The 22,798-nt window shown below is 47.5% G+C and overlaps 1 protein-coding gene across 5 annotated transcripts in view; it reads right to left on the reverse strand.

Annotated features, from left to right (window-relative positions):
• Positions 1–5,112, reverse strand: part of MVB12B (multivesicular body subunit 12B) — a 117,030-nt gene extending 111,918 nt beyond the window's left edge. The window contains exon 1 of one of the 5 annotated variants that reach the window (XM_084821336.1): positions 4,911–5,107. Coding sequence is in view for 3 of the 5 variants with exons in the window: in XM_084821335.1 (XP_084677461.1) it covers positions 4,731–4,796 (66 nt within the window). In the remaining 2 variants the exon portion in view is untranslated. Of the gene's footprint in view, positions 1–4,730 lie in introns of all 5 variants that reach the window. The other 4 variants (XM_084821335.1, XM_084821339.1, XM_084821338.1 and 1 more) reach the window with 4 other exon arrangements.
• Between the last annotated feature and the right edge of the window lie 17,686 nt (positions 5,113–22,798).

Here is a 22,798-nt window from a genome sequence, read left to right on the forward strand (position 1 = left end):
TTCAAGATGAAGCTGGACAGCCATCTGTCAGGGATGTTTTGACTTAGATTCCTGCACTGAGCAGGGGGTTGGACTCGATGGTCTTATAGGCCCCTTCCAACCCTACTATTCTATTATTTTGTGCCTCAGCATTTACTGATTCATGACGCCTTTCATTATGGCCCACTGATAATATTATATACGTCTGTTTTGTTGAACTATGACATATATTTATATTGTAGGTTTACTGTTGTGCCCCACCTGGATATGTTGCAGATGACCATGGTAAAGAAACATTTTAAAATAAATAAACAAACCTCCACTTGTTTCCTTTTATATCTGTATGTACATGTGAGAGAGAATGTGTACATACACACACAGCTAACAACTGAGGATCACACTTCATTTGATGATCTTTTAAAATTGTTATTGAATAACTGTAATTAATTAATTTTAGACATTTCTACAATGCCTTGCGAAGAGAAAACTCTCTGGAAAAGACCCTGATGCTGGGAAAGACTGAAGGCAAAAGGAGAGGAGGATGGCAGAGGATGAGATGGCTAGATAGCATCACCGATGCAATGAATATGGACTTGAGCACACTCCGGGAGAGAGCGCAGGACAGGAAGGCCTGGCGTGCTATGGCCCATGGGGTCACGAAGAGTCGGACACGACTGAACGACTGAACAACAACAACACACTGCCTTATCTGCTAAAAAGCTATCAAGGTGGTGTACAACAACTTAAGGTGCCACAAAACTCCGCTGTTTTTGCTGCAATGGATGGACAAGCACAGCTGCCTGTCTCTAAATTATTTTGAAGAAGCTTCCCAAAGAAGTCCGTGATGCAAACCAATCATACGGCAGGCTTCCCCCGCTCTCCAAAATTGCATTACAAACACCCCACAGACAAGATCAGAAGCATCTTCCAAAGATCTGCACATCCACCCTGTCTAGATAGGGTGAGTGTGCAGTAACCAAGAAGCAGAATCCATATGGCGTTACATACCAGTGCACTCATTAGAGTTGTTCTGAAGAGTGCTACCAAATGTGACCTCCTCACGGCAAGCCCCACACAGCTGACCCACACTGGAAGCAGCAGACATTTTTTCAAAGCTACATTTTGGCTCTTCGGTATGCCAGTGCACAACTCCTCGAGCATCCCGACGCACAGCTCCCTGAACCATACAAAGCCTTATAGAGTCAGAGCGTTGGTCCACATTGTTCAGTATTGTCTACTCTCTTGGCAGCAGCTCTCCAAAGCTTCAGACAGGGATATTTCCCAGCCTTATCGGGAGAGGCCAGGGACTGAACCAGGGACTTTCTACAAGACAATTGCTTGCTGTACCTCTGAACTATAGCCCTGCCACAAAAAGTTCATGAAAAAGTGTCTTGTCATTTTCACCTTCTCCACTTCTGCCAGCGGGACTGAAACAGACCAGAATTCCCACGCTTTGGATCAAGTTCAAGGGGACTTCCCTTTCCATGTAAGTATGTTTAGTATCACAGCTCTACAAAGTATAACAAGATGTGGGCTGCTGGAAGGTGGAGAGCTCTCTTTTGCACAAGACTCTGCATTTCATTTATTTATTTATTACACTTCTCTGCCGCCCAATAGTCAGAGCTCTCTGGCGGTTCACAACCATTAATGTTTTTGCTGCCACAGACTAACACAGCTACCCCTCTGGGATGTGCATCTTACATTATAACTCCTATCCTCGTTCTTAAAAACAAAGCCATGTTTATCTGCCAAGTAGACTGGAAAATATCATGATGTAACACCACTCTAGCCACCTTCAGAAACTCTGCTATACTTAAGTTAAGAACTGTCCTTCTGGATCAGAACCCAAAGGTGTCCAAATCCAGCACTGTTTCCCGTTGTGACCAGGCAGATGGGTCTTCTCGAAAACCTCCCAGCAGAGTAAGGACTCAATCCTAGGCGTGTTTAGACAGGAAAAAAGTCCCAGAACTGCCCAGAATGCTTCAGCTCTTGGGTGATACAGAAATGTAATAAATAAAATGATACAGCTCCCAGCATCCCTCCAGCCAGCCATGCTGGCTAGGGCATGCTGGGCATTGTAGGCTTTCTTTTTCTGTCTAAACATGCACAGGATTGCACCCTGAGATAGCAACAGCACTTCACTGCTGTCACAGACACCAATTTAGGGCGCAATTCTATGGCCCCTAGTCAGCAGCCAGATGGCCATAGGGTAGGTCGGTTACCTGAGATCCGACCTCCACACCCCCCCCCCCCGCGCTGCCTTGTAGGCAGTGCGAATTGGCCCCACACTCGTAAGAGCAGCACAGAGCAGCAAAAACGGGGCAGGGAGGGCAAAAGTGGCTTTCCGACACTTCCTACGCATCAGCCGGCCTCCCCCCTGCCCCAAATTCCTGCAGCTAGACAGCCAAAATCGGCTGTCTAGCCATGAATGCAGGGTGGCTGAAGCACAGAGAAGATCCCCTCCATGCTGCTCCTGCCCTGCATTGGACAGGCAGTCGCCTCTGAGTCTGGAGGCAGCCGCCTATCCAGATAGGATTGCGCCCTTAGGTTCCATTTAACCAGCATGGCTACTGATAGACTTTCCTTCTTTATATCTAGTCCCTTTTTTTAAGCTACTGCCCGTTGAGCCTTACTGTATTCTTATGGTGTTTTGTGGTTTCAACTTTGTTATTGATTTCTTACTGTGAAATGTACAGGCTTAGAAACCACCATGGGAGGGTATGATCCTAAAACGTGGCCTACAGATATATTCCGCCTGTCCTGAACATTTTGTTGTTGTTCAGTCGTTTCCGACTCTTCGTGACCCCATGGACCATAGCATCCTGAACATATGTAGTGCTCATTAAGCACATAAGAAGTGCCATGCTGGATCAGATCAAAGGTCCATCTAGTCCAGCATTCTGTTCACACAGCGGCCAACCAGCTGCCCACGGGAAACCCACAAGCTGGACACGAGTGCAACAGCACCCTCCTACCCACGTTCCCCAGCAACTGGTATACATAGGCATAACTGCCTCTGATATGGGAGGAATTGATTTCATGTATTTTTAGATTTATATGAGAAAGGAAGGAAATTATATATCTTTTTGCATTGTTCCTAATTTTAGAAACCTCTATCATCTGCCTCCATTTGTTATCGTTTTCTTTCTAAACGAAACCAAAAAAAGACCCAAACTCTTGAGCCTTTCTTTGTGAGGAAAAGTCTTCCAACTCCTTAATAACCTGACCTGCACTTTGCTGTACTTTTTCCAGCTTTACGTTATCCTTTTTGAGATGGGGCAACCTCAACATGGCTTTCTCTAATGAAGGCGCGGTTTTACTGTATCTCAGCCTTCCCCAATGTGGTGCCCTCTAGATGTTTTGGAGTACAACACCAATCAGCCCCAACTAGCATGGTCAATTGACAGGATTGTTGTTTTTTAGTTCAAAACATCTGGAGAGAACATGTTGGGGAAGGCTCCTGTATCTGCATGGGTTATGGTTTCCTTCCTTCCTTCCTTCCTTTCTTTTTTTTTAAGTGCTCATGGGACAGAGCAAAAGAAATGCTATGAACTAGATAGGTTTCAGAAAAAAAGCCACAGGCTTTCAGACCTTCCGACAGCAACGAGTTCCACAGATTTGCAAGGCTGTTTCAAAAATAAATACTTGCTCCCTTTTAAAATGTAAAAGCTTGCTCCCTGTTCATCCCACCTGGACACCCTTTGTACACTGCCAGTGTTAAAAATGATGGCTCTCCTGTTAGCCCACTGCAAACACACTGAAATGACTCACGCCAACTGGTGCTGGAATGTTGCAGACAGCATCCTACCCAAAGTGGTAACTAAGCAGGTGGGTGGGAAGAGATGGGGAGGGTTTGAAGAGCAATCTTTTTTAAAAAGAGAAAAACGCCCAAGCAAGGTGCCATTGGAACTTACAGCTCACCTGCAGAGTACATGGTTTGCATGCAAAAGATGCCAGATTGAATCCCAGCCAGGCAGGTCCAGTTCAAATGAGCTCAGGGCGCGACTTCAGGGGGAGCCCCCATTGCCACTCAAAGCAGATAGGACTAGACTCCATGGCCCAACAGTATTATGGTGTTTCGAACAAACAAGGGGACATTACGGCTGAGAAGCACGGAGCTCTGAATATACAATTAAAGGGTTTTTTGCGATCAACTGAATTATCAAGGCATGCCTTGCTAGACTGTTGTTGTCAATTGCTTAGGGTGATAAGATAGATATATTTCTCCTGCATTGGAACTGGAGGGAGAGGGGGAGGGAGAGAGATGTTTAGGCAGAAGACAAAGCCAATCCATTGTTATGATACCTTACCAGGGTTTTTTGTTTCGTTTCTTAAAGAAAGGCCCTCTCCCAGCCCAGCTCGAACAAGGGAAAGCTGTGTCCACACACAATGAAAGGCAGAGGCCGAGAGATGTCCCCATCATCACAACCCCCCCGGTGCATTTTTTAAAATCATAGTTTAGGGTCTGAGCCAGCCCCCCCCCCCCCCCCGAGTCTGGCCAGGCCGCAAGAAGGGACAACACTTTGGCTGCGGAGAGGAAGGGCCCCCCTCCCCAAAAAGCCACCCAAGGTGCGTGTGCGAGGGGCGGAATCAAAAGCAACGGAAGACCGGGGAAAGGAAGCAACGCAAAGGCCACCAAGGCGAAGGGGGCGAGAGAGAAGCAGGGCAAGGGGAAGAAGTAGGCCCCGGCCCGGGGTGGGGAGCGAGGCCGGCCAGGCCTGGCCCCGAAGGCTCCCGGGGAGACACTTAACTGTTGCCCGGGGCGCTGGCGGCGGCTGATCCCGGCTCCCCCGTTTCAGGCAGAAGCAGCTTCTCATTGCCCGGCAGGGCGGGCAGCGGAGCGGAGCGGAGGAGGAGGAGGAGCGGCAGCGAGCGGGGAGGAGAGGCGGCCTTTTTCGGGGCCCGCCTGAGGCGGAGGCGGCGGTCCTTACCGGGCGCGTTCGGCCGAGGCCCCCCACAGCCGGCGCGCCGCGCGGAGGAGCCCGTCAGGAGCCGAGGCCACCGGCTGGGGCCACGGCGAGGGCGGAGGGGGGCGGCCGAGGAGCCGAGCCTGGCGCCGCCTCCCCGGCGCTCCGACGAGGAGGAGGCGCCGCCGCGCTGGCGCAGAGCCCCCTGCCTCCCGCAGCCCGCACTGCCGCTCGCGCCGCCCGCCCGCCCGCCCGCCGGCCCGAGGCGGAGGGCTCGGGGGCGCCGCTGCCCCGCCGCCCTCGCCCGGCCAGCCTTTGCGCCCAGGGCGCACGCCGCGGGCCAGCGCCCTCGGAGACTCGCCCTTCGCGCCCAGGGCGCGCGCGCGGCGCTCTGGACGCCGGGGTCCGGCGCCTCAGCCCCGCCGGGCCGGGCCCGGCGCTTGGGCTGCGGGGGGTTCCTGAGCGGGCGAGGAGCCGCCGAGCCAGGCGCCCTCCTCGCCTCGCCCCGCGCCGCCCTTCTCCGGGGGAGGGCTCCGGCTCCCCCATCGCGCTCCTGGGGAGGTGGGGGGTCCTCCAGCCGCAGCGCCGGACACGCTGGCTCGGGAGTGTGCCGTGCTCCGATGTGCCACTCCCGAGCACCTCGGAACGGCCCGCGAGCCCCGGTTCCACTCCATGGGTAGTATCCAGCGTCAGCCCTACGTCAAGTGGACCCGCTGCAATGAACGGGGCCTAAGTTCGCTGCGCCTCGTTTAAGCCTCATTCGTTTCGATGGATCTACTCTATGCGGGAGTAAGAGCGGCTACCACCTGGGAGGTTTTACTCCCCTGTTAACCCCGCAGGGGAAATGGGACTGCAAGGATCCAGTTAAGGCCGCAATCCGCCAAGGCAGGGGCGGGCAACTGGTGGCCCTCCAGATGTTTTCACCGACAACTCCCAACAGCTCTAACCAGCATAGCCAATGGGTGAGGGATCATGGGAGTTGTAGCCCAAAACATCTGGAGGGCTGAAAGATGCCCACCTCTGCTCTTCAGCAGCCTTCCCCAGCATGGTGCCCTGCTGAGGTTTTGGACCACACGCCCCATCATCCCTGGCCATTGGGATTGGCTAACTGGGGCTGGTGGGAGTTGTCCCAAACATCTGGAGGGTGCCACATTGGGGAAGGCTGTTCAGCACACCGACCTGGGAGTAAGCCTCTTTGAGCCTCCATTTGGGATTTACTCCTGAGTAGACATGCCTAGGATTGTGCAGTAATTCAGGGGTAGGGGGCCTTTAAAAAAAAATTTCCTTATGATTTTAGACTCCAGTTCCTATCAGCCCCAGCCAGCTTGGGCAGTAGTCACAGATGCCAGGAGTTGTAGCCCAGCAATCTCTCCAGCCTTGCTTTAATTCACATCTCATCCAGTCTCTTGTGGTGCCCAGCCAGACGCCCGTGTGAAAGTGCTCATAGGAGTAGACGATACTGGGCAACACTGACAAATAGTTCAGCTTGGTATTGGGCAGCTTTCTATATGATGGCAAGGGTCCCCACTGTGTCTTTCACGGGAGTCAGTCAAATACCACTTTAAAGAGATGTACATGGTGGATCGCTTGTTTTACATCCCCCTTCTTCTGGTTTTTAGAAATACACTGCTTCTGGAGATTCCATTTGAACCTTCCCCAAACTGGTGCTTCCAGATAACTTGGACTACAATTCCCATCATCCCTAACCAGCATGGGGATGGTGCTGGGGTTATAGTCACAGGAACTCCCATGCTGGCTGAGGCATGCTGGGAGTAGTAGGGCTTTTGACTGTCTAAACATGCATAGAATTGCGCCCTAAGAGAGAGGCCATCACCGCATCTTGTAGAGAATTCCATAGATTGATTATAGTGCCATGTGATCCTGTGCATGCTGACTCAGTAGTGAATCCCATGTAGGTCCACAGGCTTTTGCTCCAGTGTGCACAGTTTAACAACCTCAAAAGGTGCCATGGAATTTTAACTTACCATCCCAACTAATAGCTGTTGAGAGTTCTATAATCCACAAACATCTCCAACCCCTTTGAAAAGGCATTTAAGATAGCAACCACCATCTTGTGGCAATGAATTCCAGAAGTGAACAATGCATGAGTGAACCAGTCTTTCCTTTTGTCAATCCTGAAACTACTGCCTATCCATTTTACTGAGCATAATACTTCTTGTGTTATAAGAGCAGGTGAAAAACCTCTCTCTGTTCTCTGGTAATGACCAGAGACATAGTCACATGTCTCTTCTGTCTTTCTTTCTCCTTTGCACATTTTTTAAAAAGAATTCAGTTCTCAGTTCTCCAGCTGCTTGCCCTTATGTAGCCAAAACGGAACCACACACACAAGAAGAGAGAGGTACTAGCTGGCTCAAGAGAACCCCGTGGTTTGCAGAAGTAGAATATATATATATATATATATATATGAGTGTGGGGAGGGATCTAATGGGGCAAAAGCCTAAGGAGACTCGAGAAAGGGCCTTTTCAGTGGTAGCACCGAAGCTCTGGAACTCCATGCCAAGGGAGGCTAGTTTGGCTCCCTCTCTGTTGTCCTTCTGCCAGCAGGCAATTATATTTTTATCCAAGCAGGCCTTTGGCATGAAAGCTTGCTTCTTGCTGATGCGGGTTCTGTCAGGTTGGGTGCCGTTTTTATTTTATTGCTGCGTTTTTGAATGGTGTTGTTTTGGGGATGTTGTTTATACATTTTTTATTGTTTTAATTATGCTTATTTTAATCTTCCCCTTCATGGATCACTGCCTTGTTGTGGTGAAGGGGCTTGCATAACTCAGTGAAGCCATAAGCTATGCTGTGCAGGGCCACCCAAGATGGACAGGTCATGGCGAAGAGTTCTGACAAAATGTGGTCCACTGGAGAAGGAAATGGCAACCCACTCCAGTATTCTTGCCAAGAAAACCCCATGGAACATATCACAAGGCTAAAAGAGATGACGCCAGAAGATGAGCCCCTCAGGTCGGAAGGTGTCCAATATACTACTGGGGAAGACCAGAGGGAATTTCCAAGTAGCGCCAGAAAGAGTGAAGCAACTGGGCCAAAGCCGAAAGGACACTCAGCTGTGGATGTGTCTGGTGGTGAAAAGAAAATCCGATGCTGTAAAGAACAATATTGTTTAGGAACCTGGAATGTAAGATCAATGGATCAAGGTAAGCTGGAGGTGGTCAAACATGAGATGGCAAGATTGAACATCGACATCTTGGGAATCAGCAAATTAAAATGGACAGGCATGGGCGAATTTAATTCAGGTGACCATCATATCTACTACTGTGGGCAAGAATCCCTTAGAAGAAATGGAGTAGCACTCATAGTCAACAAAAGGGTGGGAAAAGCAGTACTGGGGTACAATCTCAAAAACGATAGAATGATCTCAGTACGAATCCAAGGCAAACCATTCAACATCACAGTAATTCAAGTCTATGCCCCAGCCACTGATGCCGAAGAAGCTGAAGTTGATCGGTTCTATGAAGACCTACAACACCTTCTAGAACTAACACCAAAAAAAGATCTCCTCTTCATCATAGGGGATTGGAATGCTAAAGTAGGAAGTCAAGAAATCACCGGGATAACAGGCAAGCATGGCCTTGGTGTACAAAATGAAGCAGGACAAAAGCTAATAGAGTTTTGCCAAGAGAACACGCTGATCATAGCAAACACTCTTTTCCAACAGCACAAGAGACGACTCTACACATGGACATCACCAGATGGTCAATATCGAAATCAGATTGATTATGTACTTTGAAGCCAAAGATGGAGAAGCTCTAGACAGTCAGTAAAAACAAGACCTGGAGCTGACTGTGGCTCAGATCATGAGCTTCTTGTTGCAAAATTTCGGCTTAAATTGAAGAACGTAGGGAAAACCACTAAACCATTCAGGTATGACCTCAATCATATCCCTTATGAATATACAGTGGAGGTGAGGAATAGATTTCAGGGATTAGACCTGATAGAGTGCCTGAGGAACTATGGACGGAGGTCCGTAACATTGTTCAGGAGGCAGCAACGAAATCCATCCCAAAGAAAAAGAAATGCAAGAAAGCCAAGTGGCTGCCTGATGAGGCTTTACAAGTAGCTGAGGAAAGAAGGGAAGCGAAAAGCAAGGGAGAAAGGGGAAGATATATCCAACTGAATGCAGAGTTCCAGAGAAGAGCAAGGAGAGACAAGAAGGCCTTCTTAAATGAACAATGCAAAGAAATCGAGGAAAACAACAGAATGGGAAAGACTAGAGATCTCTTCAAGAAAATCGGAGATCTCAAGGGAACGTTTTGTGCAAAGATGGGCATGATAAAGGACAAAGAAGGCAGGGACCTAACAGAAGCAGATGAGATTAAGAAGAGGTGGCAAGAGTACACAGAAGAACTCTACAGGAAAGATCTGAATGTCCCTGATAGCCATGATAGTGCGGTCACTGAACTTGAGCCGGACATCCTCGAGATTGAAGTCAAGTGGGCCTTAGGAAGCATTGCTAACAACAAAGCTAGCAGAGATGACAGTATTCCAGCTGAGCTATTTAAAATCCTAAAAGACTATGCTGTTAAAGTGCTGCACTCAATATGCCAACAAATTTGGAACACTCAACAGTGGCCACAAGACTGGAAAAGGTCAGTTTACATTCCAATTCCAAAGAAGGGCAACGCCAAAGAGTGTTCAAACTACCGCACAATTGCGCTCCTTTCACATGCCAGCAAGGTTATGCTCAAAATCCTACAAGCTAGGCTTCAGCAGTATGCGAACCGAGAACTACCGGAAGTACAAGCTGGGTTTCGAAGAGGCAGAGGAACTAGAGATCAAATCGCCAACATTTGCTGGATCATGAAGAAAGCAAGAGAATTCCAGAAAAATGTATATTTCTGCTTCATTGACCATGCTAAGGCCTTTGATTGTGTGGATCACAACAAACTGTGGCAAATTCTTAAAGAGTCTGGGAGTACCAGACCACTTTACCTGTCTCCTGAGAAACCTGTACGAGGGTCAAGAAGCAACAGTAAGAACCAGACATGGAACAACCGATTGGTTCAAAATTGGGAAAGGAGTACGACAAGGCTGCATATTGTCACCCTGCTTATTTAACTTATATGCAGAGTACATCATGAGAAACGCCGGGTTGGATGACTCACAGGTCAGAATTAAGATTGCCGGGAGAATTATCAACAACCTCCGATATGCAGACGATATCTGCATAATGGCAGAAAGCAAAGAGGATCTCAAGAGCCTCTTGCTGAGGGTGAAAGAGGAGAGTGCAAAAGCTGGTTTGAAACACAACATTAAAAAAATGAAGTTCATGGCATCTGGCCCCATCATTTCCTGGCATATAGAAGGGGAAGAAATGGAAGCTGTGACAGATTTTATTTTCTTGGGCTCCAAGATCATCGCAGACAGTGACTGTAGCCATGAAATTAAAATACTCTTGTCCTTGGGAGGAAAGCTATGGCAAACCTAGACAGCATAGTAAGAACCTAGACACTCTGGGAGAGAGCGCAGGACAGGAAGGCCTGGCGTGCTATGGTCCATGGGGTCACGAAGAGTCGGACACGACTGAACAACAACAAATTTTAATCTTGGTTTTATGACTGTTAGCCACCTTGAGCACCAGTTTTTTTTTTATTTTTTATTCCTTTAGTTTAGTGGAACGGCTGTGTATAAATCCAATAAATAAATTTTTAAAACCCCAAACAGCCCATTGAGAACTGAGTATGTTGACTGACTATTGGGGGGAAAAATGGGGGGCAAATGGCAATGGCTGGGGGAGAAATTGAATACGGTGGCCGACACTCTGAACAGCAGCCATGCTACAACATTTAGTTGCAGGCTCCACCTTTGAAAAGCAGGTTTAACATTGGCTGTGCGGTGGCTAAGGGATTAAATGCCAGTATGAAAATTCTGAGGGATAGTGTGCTACCCTTGGTATGCACATATGGCTGTGCTTACCTGTAGTTGACATCTGGGACCAGGAGCTCTGAAGGACAGCCTTCTCTAGCCCACCTGTGCATCTGAGGTCCTTCTCTGGATGCCCTTATCTTCAGAGGTTAGGTGGGTAGAGAGCCTTTTCTGTGGTGGCTGTTACCCAGGTTGTGGAATTCCCTATTCTGGCAATTTTGCCATTGTTACCATTTTTTAGGCATCAGGTGAAGTACGTCCTGTTTGTCATTAATTTGCCATTAATAGTGATTGGCTGTAATAACAGTTTTTATCAGGATTTGCACCGCCTTTCACCCGCATGGTTCAGCTTGTTTTTAGTATGTTGTTGACTGTCAACATTGTACTTTTGTTATCGTTTATTGTGTTGATGGAGTCATAAGCAGACCTAGAAGGTCAGCATAACAGAAAGGAGGGAGACACAGCTTTTATATACATACATACATACATACATACATACAGCGTATATCTTTTTATAACATATTCAAGTCATGAGCAAGCTCCCCTTGGCTCAATTTGGAAGCTGCTCTGCTAACCAAGCTCCCCCCCCCTCTTTTTTTTTAATGGAAGGTACCTTGCTTATTTTTTGAGTTATGAAATTCTTAAGAGTCTAAGACAGGGATACAGAACTTCAACCCCAGGGGCCAAATATGCCCCCCTCCCCAGGGTTCTCCAGATGGCCCTGCCACCTTTCCCCCAGCCACCAACTGTTTGGTAGTTTCCTGGCTTTTGTGCACCCCCACCCCATTCTAAAGTGCCTCTCCTAAGACTTTTTTTGGCTCCACTCCTTTTGCCTTTAGTCTTCCTCTTTCGCCTTCAGGTCCACCCACCATTGGAATGTGGTCCCCAAGAAACATCAAATGATCAGTAGTTGAGACGGGGGAGGGTATAGCCAGGGAAGGGAACGCAGCTATCTAGAGAACCTGGGAGGACCAGATGGGTACCCCAGAATGGCCATATTCGGCCCCAGAGCCTGAGGTTCCCCTCCCGTGCTTAGGGTAGGTGTGGACATCTTGTGGCTCTCCCAATGTTTTGGCCTACAACTCCCATCATCCCTCTGGAGGGCCACAAGTTTCCCACACCTAGCCTTGGGCGCTGCTGTTGCAGTATTCAAGTCAATAGACTGGGAGGTTTGCCAGTAAATGGCACTCATTGCGTAAAGCAGCTGAGTGTTAGATGCAGGCCAAGTTCACATTCTGGGACCAGTAATGATGGCCTGGAGCCACATCACACATCTCATCTAGTAAGGTAGCTCTTAGGTGCTCAGCAATCTGAGGGTCCAGTCCGGATCTTGGAATGTGATGTTGCAATTTTTCGCACGGCAATGCCTTGGGACTATTAGAAGTACAATGATCTTTCTCTTCTCTTTCTCCCCCCCTTTTAGTATGGAGAGTAATTTTAAGACAACAACATTGCTTGATGGAGGTAAGAAATATATGCCCCATACATAATAGATGCCCCCAGTGCCCCATTAACAAATGCAAGAAAATATCTCAAGCTGGAAAACACACACACACCCTGGCATGCATTCTAGAGTGTTAATGCTCCCCCATGGATGGGCTGTTACTGAGACAGTCTTTAGTGTAATAATATTTTTTATAAACTTCCCATTTCAATAAGTTCCAGTAGCAAAGGGATATTTCCATTGCTTCCTAAGGAAATATCTAATTGGTACTTAGTAGCCAGAAAGCAGAACTATGCATATTGCAAACATATGTGGGGGGTTTTGTGTGTGTTTTTCAGGATGGAAACGTGGACCACAATGAGCTGTGTTCCCCCCACCCACTGCCTCATAGGGACTAGCTGCTTTTCATGAGCCTGTGGTAAAAAAAATGTACTCTTAGGTTCATCTTTTTTTTTCTCTCCTTTGACAGTGTACAAATCTTAGTCATTATGCCACTTGCTTGGACTACATAGTATCAAAGCTTGGGATACTCTGGATATATTTTTATTTTCTTTTAAACTGCCCAAAAATTCTGTGTCAAGGTAATCCACATTGTGAGCCATGAAAATTCTGTAACCAGAGCCATGGAAATTCCGCTACCTAAAAGCTTTTCTCATTGTTCTTTTTCCAGCAAAGCAAATGCCACTTTTCAGGTATCCTCTGTTCTGGGTGTGTTTTATTGCCGCGATGGATTTTTCTGATATTAGAATTGTATTTTAGCTTGCCTTTGTTATCTTAGCTTTTATCCTATAAACTGCCCAAAGTAGGCATTTGGCACAGGAAGGCAGAATATTATTTATTAATTTATAGCATTTTTAATGAATTTCCCCTTCATGAATTTCCCCTTCATGGATCACTGCCTTGTTGTGGCGAAGGGGCTTGCGTAACTCAGTGAAGCCATAAGCTATGCCATGCAGGGCCGCCCAAGATGGACAGGTCATGGCAGAGAGTTCTGACAAAATGTGGTCCACTGGAGAAGGAAATGGCAACCCACTCCAGTATTCCTGCCAAGAAAACCCCATGGAACGTATCACAAGGCTAAAAGAGATGATGCTGGAAGATGAGCCCCTCAGGTTGGAAGGTGTCCAATATACTATTGGGGAAGAGCAGAGGGAATTTCCAAGTAGCGCCGGAAAGAATGAAGCGGCTGGGCCAAAGCCGAAAGGACACTCAGCTGTGGATGTGTCTGGTGGTGAAAAGAAAGTCCGATGCTGTAAAGAACAATATTGTTTAGGAACCTGGAATGTAAGATCAATGGATCAAGGTAAGCTGGAGGTGGTCAAACATGAGATGGCAAGATTGAACATCCACATCTTGGGAATCAGCGAACTAAAATGGACAAGCATGGGCGAATTTAATTCAGGTGACCATTATATCTACTACTGTGGGCAAGAATCCCTTAGAAGAAATGGAGTAGCACTCATAGTCAACAAAAGGGTGGGAAAAGCAGTACTGGGGTACAATCTCAAAAACGATAGAATGATCTCAGTATGAATCCAAGGCAAACCATTCAACATCACAGTAATTCAAATCTATGCCCCAACCACTGAGGCCGAAGAAGCTGAGGTTGATCGGTTCTATGAAGACCTACTACAACACCTTCTAGAACTAACACCAAAAAAAGATGTCCACTTCATCATAGAGGATTGGAATGCTAAAGTAGGAAGTCAAGAAATCACTGGGATAACAGGCAAGCATGGCCTTGGTGTACAAAATGAAGCAGGACAAAGGCTAATAGAGTTTTGCCAAGAGAACACGCTGATCATAGCAAACACTCTTTTCCAACAGCACAAGAGGCGGCTCTACACATGGACATCACCAGATGGTCAATATCGAAATCAGATTGATTATGTACTTTGAAGCCAAAGATGGAGAAGCTCTATACAGTCAGTAAAAACAAGACCTGGAGCTGACTGTGGCTCAGATTAGGGATGTACGAAACACTTACCTGGTTTCGTCCAGGGGCATCCGCGGTGGGGGGGAGGTGCTCTGTCCCTCCCCCCGAAATCCTCGGCGGGGGGGGAAGGCGATCCGTTCCTCCCCCCCCCCCCCGGAATCCTGCCCGGCTAGCTCCGCTCCGCGGCCAGGCTGCGGAGCCACCGGCCGGTCCAATCCACAGCGGGGCCTCCAGCCGCTGCCGGACTGCTGTGGACGCAAATGGCATCCTGAGTAGGGGACGCCGTTTGCATCCCTATGGCAGCCCGTGATAGGCTACGTAAATATTTACATAGCCTATCACGGCTAAAGCGGGAACGCAAATGGCGTAGGGGACACCATTTGCGCTTTAGCTGTCATAGGCTACGTAAATATTTACGTAGCCTATCACGGAGAAAACGGGAACACAAATGGCATAGAGGATGCCATTTGCGTCCCCGCTTTAGCTGTGATAGGCTACGTAAATATTTACATAGCCTATCATGGGCTACCATAGGGACGCAAATGGCGTCCCCTACTCAGGACGCCATTTGTGTCCACAGCAGCCCGGCAGCAGCTGGAGCCGCCGCCGCCGGAGCCACTGCCGGAGCCGAAGCCGCCGCCGGAGCTGCAGCCAGGTAGGCTCCGTTTCACGGGGCTTTCGCAGGGTGGTGGGGCGGGTTGCTCCATTCCGCCACGGATTCCAGGGGGCCAAATTCACTGGAATTCGGCCCCCCTGGGATCCATGGCGGAATTCTCTAACATCCCTAGCTCAGATCATGAGCTTCTTGTTGCAAAATTTTGCCTTAAATTGAAGAACATAGGGAAAACCACTAAACCATGCAGGTATGGCCTAAATTATATCCCTTATGAATATACAGTGGAGGCGATGAATAGATTTAAGATGCAAGATGCAAGAAAGCAAAGTGGCTGTCTGATGAGGCTTTACAAGTAGCTGAGGGAAGAAGGGAAGCGAAAAGCAAGGGAGAAAGGGGAAGATATATCCAACTGAATGCAGAGTTCCAGAGAATAGCAAGGAGAGACAAGAAGGCCTTCTTAAATGAACAATGCAAAGAAATGGAGGAAAACAATAGAATGAGAAAGACTAGAGATCTTTTCAAGAAAATTGGAGATCTCAAGGGAATGTTTTGTGCAAAGATGGGCATGATAAAGGACAAAGAAGGCAGGGACCTAACAGAAGCAGATGAGATCAAGAAGAGGTGGCAAGAATACACAGAAGAACTATACAGGAAAGATCTGAATGTCCCTGATAGCCATGATAGTGCGGTCACTGAACTGGGGCCGGACATCCTAGAGAGTGAAGTCAAGCGGGCCTTAGGAAGCATTGCTAACAACAAAGCTAGCGGAGATGACAGTATTCCAGCTGAGCTATTTGAGATCCTAAAAGATGATGCTGTTAAAGTGCTGCACTCAATATGCCAACACATTTGGAACACTCAACAGTGGCCACAACACTGGAAAAGGTCAGTTTACGTTCCAGTTCCAGAAAAGGGCAATGCCAAAGAGTGTTCAAACTACCATACAATTGCACTCCTTTCACATGCCAGCAAGGTTATGCTCAAAATCCTACAAGCTAGGCTTCAGCAATATGTGAACCGAGAACTACCAGAAGTACAAGCTGGGTTTGAAGAGGCAGAGGAACTAGAGATCAAATCACCAACATTCGCTGGATTATGGAGAAAACAAGAGAATTCCAGAAAAAGTCTATTTCTGCTTCATTGACTATGCTAAAGCCTTTGATTGTGTGAATCACAACAAACTGTGGCAAATTCTTAAAAAGATGGGAATACCAGACCACTTTACCTGTCTCCTGAGAAACCTGTATGAGGGTCAAGAAGCAACAGTAAGAACCAGACATGGAACAACTGATTGGTTCAAAATTGGGAAAGGAGTACGACAAGGCTGCATATTGTCACCCTGCTTATTTAACTTATATGCAGAGTACATCATGAGAAACGCCAGGTTGGATGAATCACAGGTCAGAATTAAGATTGCCAGGAGAATTATCAACAACCTCAGATACGCAGACGATACCACCCTAATGGCAGAAAGCGAAGAGGATCTCAGGAGCCTCTTGTTGAGGGTGAAAGTGGAGAGTGCAAAAGCTGGTTTGAAACTCAACAATAAAACAACTAAAATCATGGCATCTGGCCCTATCACTTCCTGGCATATAGAAGGGGAAGAAATGGAAGCAGTGACAGATTTTATTTTCTTGGGCTCCAAGATCACCGCAGACGGTGACTGTAGCCATGAAATTAAAAGACGCTTGCTCCTTGGGAGGAAAGCTATGGCAAACCTAGACAGCATAGTAAGAAGCAGAGACATCACCTTGCCGACAAAGGTCCATCTAATTAAAGCTATGGTTTTCCCAGTAGTAATGTATGGCTGTGAGAGCTGGACTATAAGGAAGGCCGAGTGCCGCCGCCGAAGCATTGATGCTTTCGAACTGTGGTGCTGGAGAAGACTCTTATGAGTCCCCTGGACTGCAAGGAGGTCATATCAGTCAGTCCTAAATGAAATCAACCCTGAGTGCTCATTGGAAGGACAGATACTGAAGCTGAAGCTCAAATATTTTGGCCACCTAATGCGAAGAACAAACTCCCTGGAAAAGACCCTGATGCTGGGAAAGACTGAAGGCAAAAGGAGAAGGGGACGGCAGAGGATGAGATGGCTAGATAGCATCACCGATGCAATTAATATGAACTTGAGCACACTCCGGGAGAGAGCAGAGGACAGGAAGGCCTGGTGTGCTATGGTCCATGGGGTCATGAAGAGTCGGACATGACTTAACGACTGAACAACAACAAGCATTTTTATCCCGCCGTTTAGCCAAAAAGACTCCCAAAGTGGCTTACAAATATATTTCTTAAGGAAGTCCCTGTCTTGCAGTGTTACAGTCTAAAAAACACAGCACCAAAGGAAAGGGGGATTGCGAGGGAGGAGGAAAACAAGCAAATTCAGGCAGTAGATTCTTAGTTGCAAAGTTCAACAGATCATGGACAAAGTGGAAGCACTGATATTAAGCACCTAATCAAAAAGCAAATCAATCAAATTGCACTGGTAGCAATGAGGTTTGATAGTAACTGGCCAAAAAAAGAGATATTTGAGTTGTAGTAGAGACCTGAAAGAAAACACCAAGCCAGTGTGTGGCAGCTGTGAAAATGGCAAATTTCATGTTAGGGATTCTAATAAAATGACCAATATTGCAATGCCTCTGTCCAAATCTATGGTGCGGCTATACTCGGAACACTGTGTACAGCTCTGGTTGTCATAATGCAAACAGATATTATAGAGCTGGAAACAGCACAGAAAAGGGCAGCCAAAATGTTCGGGTGTGGGTTGGTGGCAGTGGGGGGAACGCATCCCTGCTGGGAAAGGTTACGATGCTTGGGGCTTTTTAGCTTAGAACAGGGGTGGGAAACATGCAGACTGTGTCTGGCTGCCACTACCCTGCCAAATTCAGGCTGACCTCAAAAATATTGTAAAAAGAATCATTTTTTAGGGAAAAATGGCATTGTATCTGCTACAGATCACCCAAAGGGTCAAATGTAATCAGTTAATCTAAATTTGTAATTCCTCTCAATTTGACCTTTTGGGCACTCTTTTTCCCTTAACATTTTCAAAAAAATGTATTTTCAGGTCACCCTGCTGACTGCGGCCCCTCATGGAGGTGGGGGGCATCCAGAGGGCAAAAACAGCTCCTGCAGTTACCCATGCCTAACTTAGAAGAAAAGGTGAATAAGGCTGGACATGACAGAGGTTTATACAATTATGCATGGTGTGAAGAAAGTGGATAAGGGATGTGTGTTTTTCCCTTATAACACAAAAACCTCGCGTCATCCAACGGAGCTGTTTGATGGGAGATTCAGGACAGACAAAAAGATGTGCAGCTTCCCACAGGGCAAAGTTAAATGATAGAATTTGTTACCACAAGATGTGGTTATGGCCACCAACTTGGACAGCTTTAAAAGGGCATTAGACAAATTTATGGAGGATAAGGCAATCAATGGCTACTAGTCACAATGGCTGTATATGACAGCCAGCATGCCTCCAAGTACCACTTGCTGGGAACAGCAGCGGGAGAAGTCTATTGCACTCATGTCCTGCCTGCGGCTTCCCACAGGCATCTGGTTGCCCTTTGTGGGAAACAGGATGCTGCTGGACTGAAGAAGCCTTTGGTCTGATCTAGGGCTCTTCTTCCCTAATTGCCTGTCTGTTTGGAAGACTGGTTGAAAAGGTTTGGAGTACATTCATATGTGGTGAAGCACGCTCACTTAGTTAGGTCTCAGAAAGAGGCAGAGTGAAGACGATTTTGAGCATTAGACTCTGTCATATATTGGAACAAGTGCTTCAAGCAAAAGGTTCGATGGAAAGCTTTAGGTCACAATCCCAGTATGCCTCATGCTGGGAGTTGTAGGGCTTTTTTCTGTCTAAACATACATAGGATTGTGCCTTTAATGTATATATTTGAAACTGACATGTTAAGTCATTTCTCTCCTTTCTTTCTTTCTTTCTTTCTTTCTTTCTTTTATTAACAGTATAGTAAATGATGATTAGGTATGGATATTTTATGTCATACTGGAATTATGGGACTTTTTCCTGCCACCCCTTAATGTCTTCTAAAATGTTCAAATATCCCATTATTCCTGCTGTATATTGAAGACAATACATCCATTTCAAAGGCCCAAAGACCATAATTTCTTTTTTAAAAACTGCGGTGACAACAGTTCCTTTTTCTTCCAAGACTGCACAACCAACATTCTCGCTGCCATTTCACTGTTGTACCACTTTCTATGTATTTGTGCTGATGTTGTATTTGATTCAATATTTTATTGCATTATTTGATTTGCGCTTTAATTTTTGTGCTTTAAATTGCTGTACATCCCCTGGACGATAAGGTTAATGGGTAACTAACAGATTATTTAAAAAAAACAGAAAAAAAAGCTTAAGTTCTCCTTATTTATTATTTTCTCATTAATGATGTTTTTATCTCACCCTTCCACTAGGGTTCTCAGGATAGTGTACATGATTTTCTCCCTCCCCTCATCTGCCTATTTGATCCTCACAACAACCTGTTGAGGTAGGCTAAGCTGGGAAAGAGTTATTGGCCTTGTCGAATTTATTTGCTTTCTTTTAACCAGCAGTGTCTGGGATCGAAACCGCATGAGTTGAAGCCAATCTTCACAAACTGTTTTGAAATTCTCTATTAATTCCCTGGGGATTAAATTGGTGACCTCCTGCATGCCTGCATGGCCCTGTCCTGTGACCCACTCATGCTTCCTGTTTCAGCTGGTCTGTGGTGAACCATCTCTGCTACCACGAGCCAAGGAGGACATGGTATGAGCATGTAGGCCAGTCCACCTGGCTGGGTGTAGGCAACAACTCAGTGGAGGCTGTTAGCTCCGATATCAGTGGGATGGTGAATCCACTCTGGGTTTCAGCCAGAACTCTACAGGTGCTATCCAAAGAGCTCTGCAGAATCTTTAGAGTTCTGGTTGGTTCTGACTGAAACCCAGAGAGGATTCACTGCCCTACTGACATCGGAGGCACCAGCCTCCGCTGTGACAACACCTATAACCCAGGGGCTGTAGGCTCTGCTCTACAGACCTTTGCCTGACGTTCTGCCTTCAGCAGTGGACAGCTCCTGATGGTCTGCTGGACAGCTCCTTATGGTCCAGCTACTTCCTGGCCCCTTCTTGTTATATCAACCTGGTGCCCTCCTGAGGTGTTGGATGATTATCATTTATCATTATTTATTTAAAGTATTTTTTATCCCACTCCTCAGCCAAAAAAGTCTCAAGGGTGGCGGTGGCTTGCAATTAATCAGTAAAACATGACAATCCCTGCCTGCAAGCTTACCATCTAAAAAGTAATTTTTACTTTTACGCGGCATACAAGGAAAAAGGGATGGGGAGGGAAGAGGAAAAAAAATAAGTGGACTTCCCCTGTCATCATCCCTAGGCAGCATGGCAGTTAGTTGGGGGCAGGGGGGCTGATGGGAGTTATAGTCCAGCACATCTGGAGGACTCCAGGTTGGGGAAGGGTGCCGTGTTCTATGGATCTTGGCCTGCTTCCTACATCTAGACCTCCAACCTCCCATAAGCCCTAGGAGTTGGCTTGTGTGTCAGTGGATCTTTTTTTATATGATTGCTCCTGGCTGGAGCCTGCATTTTCCATGCATGAATTTGCAGGTTCAGTCCCGGACATCCTGTTGGAAGGATGCCCAGTAGCACGACTAAGAGGGACCTCTGCTTAATATTTCGTGAACCTTTTGCTAATTATAGCAGATATTGGCCTTGTTCAGAAGCACATTGGGGAAGGGTGGTTAGGCTAACCATGGTGCATGGTGGTTTCCACTAACCACTGTGAATGCTACTGCCGAACAAGCAGGTAACCATGTTTCCAGCCCAGCCTATCTCAAGGAGCGCCTCCAGCATACCAGACAGGCCACTCAACAAGATCAGCCTCGGATGGCCTTCTCTCTGTCCCATCAGCCAGGACAGGTAGCCTGGTGAGGACAAGGGAGAAGGCCTTCTCTGTGGTGGCCCCCACTCTGTGAAACTCCCTCCCTAGGGAACTCCGCCATGCCCCCTCTTTAATGAGCTTCTGCCACGCATTGAAAACTTGGTTGGTCAGGCAGGCATTTGGGGTGGGTTAGGGTATTTTTAGAACATGATGTTTTAATGCGTAATTTTACTGTTTTGATTGTTGTGTTGTTGTTGTACATCACCCAGAGTGGCTGGGTGACCAGCCAGATGGGTGATTAAGAAATTTAAATAAATAAATAAATAAATAAATAAATGTTCCTCACCATGGTTGTACTAACCATTCTCTAACCACCCTCCCTCCTGCAGGGACCCGGTCCTCCAGATGGGTGGCCATGTATCCCAGCAGCCTTTGCGCTGTCAGCCATTTTGGTGCTTGCTGCTGTCAGCCATTTCGCGGCTCGGTGCTGTCAGCCATTTTGGTGCTCGCCTGTTCAGCGGCATGCTGCCCCCTGTGCCTTGGCACATGGCCCCCAGGCAAGTCCTGCAGCATGGACTCACATGGTCTGAGATCCGTCTTTCCCATTCCGGAGTCCCGTAATCACCGCTCATCGCCGTAATCCACTGCCCTGATGCACAGCACATGCAAGCATCCCCTGCAATGAAAACAGACATGGGCGGCCGCCGGGAATCATCTTCCGCTGCTTCGGCCAACCGTTTATGCCACTGCAGGCGCAGTGCTGGAATCCACGCTGCCTCTGTAGTCACATTGTAACAGGCATCACTCGACATGGTGGTGCCTGGCCATGCCTATAGCATGTCCATAGTGGTGGCATGCCAGGGTGCAAGTGGCCGCGAGCTGCAGCTCTGTGCTCGCTTCTCTGCTGGCGTGCAGTGGGCTGTTCCAGAGACGGCGTATTGGCAGGCTCACAGAAGCCACGTCATTTGCTGCTAGGCAGATCTTGACCATAGAGATCTGCTGGTCGGGCATGAGCGGCTACTCCTCCCTTGGCTGCTCTTGCCATGGAGCTCTATGGCAGCTGTCAGTGAATCATGGAGGCTGTTCAGATGTCACGCTAAGACATGATAGAGCCCACTAACCACATTGCAGCAAGTGGTTAGTGAACGTGGTTAGTCCGTGGTTAATAAGCCACCATGGTTGGGACCGATGATGCCTGTTCAGATGTCATGCCAAGCCCACATGGTTAGCTCAAAACTTCTAACCATCATGGCTTCGTATGATGTCTGAACAGGGCCATTATGAGGCTAGGTGGAGGCATGGTTTCAGTCAGTATAGTGTGTTATATTTGTGGGCCCGCTTCATGGGGTGGCATATATGGGCCACTCCAATGTGATCTTCGCAAGAACCCTGTGAGTTATGTGTCAGGTTCAAACCAGGCTGGGGGACTCCAGAATGCACTCTCCAGGTGAGGGTCTGTCAGCAGCCACTGGGGTTGGACAAACCAGCAACCCACAGCCCTGTGTGGGGCTGCACGGTGTAGACAGCTGCTAAGAAAGTGGCATGGACATCTTCACACAGTGGAGGCTGGGGCTTTGACGTTAGTGGGGTGGTGAATCCGCTCTGGGTTACAGTCAGAACTCTAAAGGAGCTATCCAAGGTGCTTCAGAACCTTGGATAGCTCCTTCAAAGTTCTGACTTGGTTTTGACTGAAACGCAGAGGAGATTCACTGCCCATCAGAGCTATCTGCCTCCAATGAAGGTAGGTTAGATTGGGATAAATTGACTGGCTCAAGGTCGCCCAAGGAGTTTCATGGCTGAGTTCTTGGAACCCAGTTCTTCCCAGCACTAGTCCAGAGGTAGGCAACCTGGCACCCTTCAGATGTTTGGGACTACAACTCCCATCAGCCCCAGCCAGGAAGGCCAATGCTCAGTGATTATGGGACTTGTAGACCCAAACATCTGCAGGGCACCCATTTGCCATCTCCAGTTAAGACCAGCATTGTAGCCATGATGCCACACTCTGGCACTCCCAGAAAATAGGACAGCTCTAGAAATTTGGTTGCACATCCTCGTCGCTATGCGAAATATGTAATATTGGAGAGGAGCTGCAGCATGAGCCCTGCTATTTATATATTAGGGATCATAATATTTAAGTGCC

The sequence above is a fragment of the Heloderma suspectum genome, chromosome 14 (genome assembly GCF_057233095.1).
Source record: "Heloderma suspectum isolate Gila_16-S chromosome 14, 16-S_ref, whole genome shotgun sequence".
Lineage (NCBI taxonomy): Eukaryota > Metazoa > Chordata > Lepidosauria > Squamata > Helodermatidae > Heloderma > Heloderma suspectum.